General features: G+C 36.9%; 1 protein-coding gene across 1 annotated transcript in view; it reads right to left on the reverse strand.

Annotated features, from left to right (window-relative positions):
* The window catches only part of LOC132278747 (probable ubiquitin-like-specific protease 2B), a 57,335-nt gene extending 52,136 nt beyond the window's left edge, over window positions 1–5,199 (reverse strand). Inside the window, exons 1-4 of the mRNA XM_059780616.1 lie at window positions 4,767–5,199; window positions 748–1,076; window positions 577–664; window positions 374–423 (exon numbers count right to left, since the gene is read on the reverse strand). Of these exons, the coding sequence (XP_059636599.1) occupies window positions 374–423; window positions 577–664; window positions 748–1,076; window positions 4,767–4,902 (603 nt within the window). The 5' untranslated portion in view covers window positions 4,903–5,199. The remainder of the gene's footprint in view (window positions 1–373; window positions 424–576; window positions 665–747; window positions 1,077–4,766) is intronic.
* Between the last annotated feature and the right edge of the window lie 801 nt (window positions 5,200–6,000).

Consider the following 6,000-nt stretch of genomic DNA (forward strand, 5'->3'; position numbering starts at 1 on the left):
AAAAGAAAATACTCTTCCATTCGCAGCATATAGATGATGGCATCAAACACATCCAAACACATAAATAACCCAAGTGAGATAACCAGATTACTCCCACTTATGTAGCCAAATGGAGAAAATTTATTAGTTACTGCAAAAAACATTGCTTGCAACAACGACTGACATACAGTAATTTAAAAGAAGCATAAAGAAGACACAGAAAAGGACATGATTGTTGTGAAACCAAATGTAGAGAGCATAGAATCATATGTGACATGTCTGAACTGAAGTTCTAACTAGTGACCTTCAATCATCCAAAATATTATTTACTCTAATTATTTAGAAAAAAACATCATTGATCCACTTGAAAAGAAAAGGCAGTAACTGTTATTACCGTTTTACAAACACCAAAATAAGGATCCGATGGCAGTCCAACCAACGAAACTGAAAATATGCAGCAAATATTATAAGCAGATCAAGGTGCATTTCGTAAAAGTCCAAATAAAACATGACAAGATAGAATAGTAACAATAACATTTTTTTCTTTTTTTCTTTTTTTTATGAGTAGTAACAAAAACAAATTTCGTGAGAGCATACCACCATTTTCTGAAATATCAGAAGAAGTTGATGGAGAACTCTCATTCAAACTTTCCCCAGCATCAGAAACTGCATCAACTGACACATCCTGCAATAGTTCCAGCTCAAATGAGCAAACCTAGATAAATATTTTCTGGATTCTAAACATAATATATAGGCAAGCTCAAGTACACTGGATGGGGACTCCAGAAGGGAACAATCTAATTGGTCGTTGCCAGGTAGAGCTGTTCCAGGGCTTGAAGCTCTTGTCTCCAACGGAGCAAAGACACTTATATCTTTGAGTTTGTGTGGAATGATATGAGGGTGTCCTTCATGGCTTGTGGAATTAAATTGCAGATCATCATCCAACACAGGCATTCCTTTGGTAGCACATTCCTCTCCTGCTTCCAGAGGGATACACGAAACAGCATCACGACAATCTTGATCATTCTCCATTACATCAACATCCATACATGGTACATCACCAACTACTTTTGACTTAATGTTAGCTCCACAGGCAACTGGAAACAATACCCATACATATGAGACACTGAAATAGTATGAAAATGTAATTTCCTGATTTTTTTTTCTTTCTTATTTTTTATTTTTTTACATAGAGCTTATAAAATGAAGCCAAAAAATTAATAAACAGGTGTCCAAAAACAAGAGACGTTTTAGAAGGAAGACCACTGAGCCTTAGCTAGTTAGCTCTAATGCATCTCCTCCTCCTACTACATGGTACATCCATGCATCCATACGTTGTACATCACCAACTTCTTTTGCGTTTTGACTGAATGTTAGTTCCGCAAGCAACTAGTAATATAAAAAATAATAATTAAAAAAAAGACAAGGAAACAGTATAAAAAGTCTTTTCAGTTTTTCTCTTTTTACATAAAACTAAAAAATGAAGCCAAAAAATAAGAATTACACAAAAACAAGCCATGTTTTATAAGGAAGATCACCAAGACTCATATCTAGTGGCATCTTCTCCTCCTACTCCTCCCTACTACTATATGGTACACACATACGTGTTACATCCATAGTCCATACATGGTACATCACCAATTCCTTTGACCAAATGCTAGATCCACAGGAAACTAGCACCCGCATAAAAAAAGGAAGTGAAGGCAGTACAAAAAAAGTAATTTCAGATTTTTTAAATTAAAAAAAAAAAAAAAAAAAAGAAGTTGACAGATTTAATAAGCAAGCAAAAAAAGACACATTTTAAAAGAAAGGCCACTCTAGTGGCATTTTTCCTCCTCCTACATGAGAGATTGAGGTTTGAAGTCCCCTTAGGGGCAATGGTGTGTATACAAGTATCTTAGCTATAAAAAATGAATTATTTCTAGAAGAAAGAATGAAAAAATAAGAAATCAGTTCATTTATCAAAATGAAGGTCTCATAATTTAGTATGTATTGCAAGGTTATGGGACTTTGGTTGGCAAATTTCTTACAAATCGGAGTCTGCACTTTTGACTTCAGATTTTATTTACGTTTTGAAAGTTAGTTAAGTTAGTCTCGATCAATCTATGTAAAGACATTTATTAACCCTAACTTTTCAGCCTCGAAGGACCTATTCTTTCAGAAAACTTATGCAAGCCTACTACATCAAGCATAGAAAGCATATATTGAGCAAATGAGCAGCATATATTTGTGAGGGAATTTTTTAGTACATCCTAGCAATCCAAATGGCTTTGTTTCTTTCATTCATATAGATGGTGAGTGTTCATGAGTGCTGAAAGATACAATTATAGAGCTTCAAGAATTTCAACGCCACATCAAGTTCCACGCAACAAACAAACAATCAGGCACTGCTGGTCATTGGACGGGTGAAGAGCGGATTGCATGGGGAGGGGATTCTTTGACTGGCAGCAGCAGAGATTGGATTGGATTGTCTAGCACGAGTATAAGTTAGACGTAACTGAGTGATTATTTTATAGGGTCTGGCAATCAGGTACCTGGTGTGATATATTTCTTTTGATAGTGGATTTGATCTAACCTGGACTAGGTCCCATAGTTTTTCTCCCGGGTGTTTTCATGTAAAAAATCAGTGTTCATGTGTTGTTTTATGCTTAATATTTATGCAATCTATCTATTCTTACATGGTTATCAGTTAACATTTTAATTTCAATTAATTGTGATAATTGAAAGTTGAAATTTGGTTAAAGTTCTTTAATCATTAAGTAAGACCTATTCGCCCCCTCTAGGTCAAGATTGCCCTTTGCGCTAATTCTAATTAGAGTCTAGGATTACGGTCCTTAGATTTCACCTATACTAACAGCCAGACAGCATGAGACTACAGCCTTAGCCAGACTGGATGGCGAATCAGGATCCATGTAGCCGGCTCCACATAGTTAATAAAATGCTTTGTTGAGCTAACTTAATCCATACAGCATAATAGAAATCTTGAGACTGAACTGCCCATGTCATGACTTGGCTGCTGCCACAATCGCATGGCCCAGAACATAGCACGCAATTGGACGATAGAGCTGACAAAATGATCTACCAAACTCAATCTCGTTCAACAGGAATAACTCACATTTCGCTATTTAAAAATAAAATAAAATAATAATAATAAGAAGAAATAAGAAATAAGAAAACCAAAAATCAGATTGCTTATGGAGATGGTTGCCTTTATTCATATAATGTTACTCGGGGGATAAGGCTAATCATCTGCTTCTCACGTTCCGTGAATTCGTTTGTGGAAAACTCCCTTGGAGAAGTCCCATGAAGGAAGGGAAGCTCTCCAGCACTCAGAACATGCCGAGCTGTTTTACCGAGAAGGTCTACAGTTCGAGTCTGTACTATCTTTGGGATCTGATCCTACACCACTGCTCAATACCTTAGTGGATCTTCTTGTTCCAAGTAGCGTTTTCTATATTTTAATGGGTTGTTCGACTCCCAAGCCCCATCCATATGAATGGAAATTCAGGAGAATGAGAAAGAATGAAGTCAAGCTTGAGGATAAAAGTCTTCTTTCCTGGTGATTTTTTTGATAGTCGTCAGTTAAAAGGAACCATTTTTGCAATTTTCGCTATAGCTATTGCAGCCACTGAAGCAGCTATTGGACTGGCTATTGTTTTGTCAAAAGCATTGATCATAAGTAAGAAAAAGAACATATATAGATTGGTATGAAAGGGTTGAAGATATGGAGAAAGGTGGGCCGCAACAAAACATTAACAAAGGAGACTAACAGATAAATACATATTATATTATTAATATGCACGGAGAAAGATGAGCTGCAATTAGTCATTAACAGAGGAGTATGGTGATGCAAGCATTTAAAAAATAATTAAGGTCTTAACTGTCTGTGTACTTTGACAACGGGTAGCATCTCAATGTAGTAATTAGTAATGAAAACTGAGAACTTCCACCTATTTAGACCATGAGCTTAGTTGTCCAATTATGTTATTTCTCAATACATAGAGTGCCGTTTACTAAGAAATGGAGATTGCAGCAATGATACTCAATTTGGGCCAACAATCCAACCCAAAGGAACTCCGAAAATATTGTCTTTCCTTAAGGCAGGACAGTTGCAAATAAAAAATCAAAAAATACAATTCTAGGGTAAAGGTCAATAAAACAATGCTCTAAAATAGGTAAATAAAGATAAGCAGAGGAAATTCCTGGTTAAAGGTAATTTGTCAAAATGGCCTAGATGGTCAGCTCAGATGGCCGCTGTCAAATTCTTCCTATACGATTGGACATCTCATTCAAAGACAAGAAACCCCATTTAACTACCCTGGCAGTATCACAAAGGGAAAGATAGATACTAGACTGAAATTATGCTATCTCCTCCTAGAAAACAAAGCCTGTAGGTACAAAACATGAATTCATGAGTGCAAGAACTCCAAGTACCATTTCTGGCAATTTTTAACTATGACAAATTGTATTCAAGCATTAGCATGCAATGCCAAATGTTCAGCCTCAAATACGTGAATCAGAACAAACCATAAAGACCCCCACTTGTACATCACCAGTCAATCAAACCATTGTTACTATAGTATAAATAAAAGCATACCCAGTTCAATATATTCAACATTTTGGTATTAGCCGATATAAACCCTAAATTAAACCTATGTTGAGACGCACAAATGCATCAATTCAACAACAAATTTTCAATTCCAGAAATCGCCCAAATAAACACTGGCTGATCCAACACATTAATAGAAAAATAAAAACACTTTAATATCTGACATGCAAACTTTTACCTTTTTCGAGGAAAGCATACTTGTCGAGAGCAACAGGGTCTTTGGATTTGAAATGAAACCTATCGGAGATTTCTGAGGGAAGCTCATCCTCTTCTTTGAAATCGAAAACATCGAACCTTTTACAAGTGCTACTCATTGTACATACAAAAGGACGACAAGAACGCAGAGATAAGAGGCCGAGAAGCTCACGATAGAATACTTTTGGCGATGGATTTAGGGTTTTGTGAAGGTAACCATTCCAGGAGTGGCGAAAATTCTGAGAGTGAATTAGGGTTTATATCTGCAAGAGAAAAGGGTGTTTGATGTTTTCGGACAGCGATTGATAATAAATATATAGGATCGAAAAGGAAGAGAGGATCGTCAGACGAGAGATTCAGAGGATTGTTGGATTTTCGAGCGCGTGGATTTTGACTCCCTTTTGAATGAAGAAGGCCACACCGTACGTAAAGTAAGCGTCGAGGAAGTGCGAGGAGGTGGAATGGTAACCCACTTGCGGCGAGGGCGCGTGAAAACATTCAATGATTTTTGTTTTGCCGATGGAGTATTTTTGTTATTATTATTATTTTCCCTCTTTATAAGGCACCTAAAAAATGAGTATTTTTTTAATATTAAAAAAGGACTAGTATTCCCCTGATATCTTAACAAGCAGGAGTTCTCTTTTTACAATTAAGGGCTAGGGATGGCAATTTCCTCCAATTCACTGGGTTTTCGCCCGGTTCCGCTCCTAATGATTCGGATTTAGTATCTCTATAAGTGGGTTTGGGACGGATATGGTAAAAGAATTGAAAACTCGAAGCGGGTTTGGGGCGGGGGCGAATTTAGTGATACCCCACCCCACCCCCCGCCCCGACCCCGATTGTATATATATATATATAACGTATATATTTAATTTAAGTGTCCATTAATATATTTTGACTAAATATTCATTAGAATCACTATTTACTAAAATTCTACAATTGTGCATGTGATTCAATCTTCAAAGATTCAAGATCTCAGTATTCTATTCCAAGTCCAGGAATTAATTCAACAGTTTCAACTTTACCGCAATTAAATGGAGTATGCGGGACGGAGTCGGTATTTTGTCTACCGGAGTAGGGGCGGGGATAGTATACCAATTATAAACCCGTTCCGGAGTTGGAGCGGAGTTGGTATGATGAATTCTTTAATGGGGTGGAGTAGGGTTTAGCCAATTCCACCCCAACTCCGCCCCGTTGCCATCCCTATTAAGGAGGCA

This window comes from Cornus florida, unplaced genomic scaffold (assembly GCF_030987335.1).
Source record: "Cornus florida cultivar Cherokee Brave unplaced genomic scaffold, ASM3098733v1 CherokeeBrave_3.0.0_Hap2_Chr10, whole genome shotgun sequence".
NCBI classification, from domain to species: domain Eukaryota; kingdom Viridiplantae; phylum Streptophyta; class Magnoliopsida; order Cornales; family Cornaceae; genus Cornus; species Cornus florida.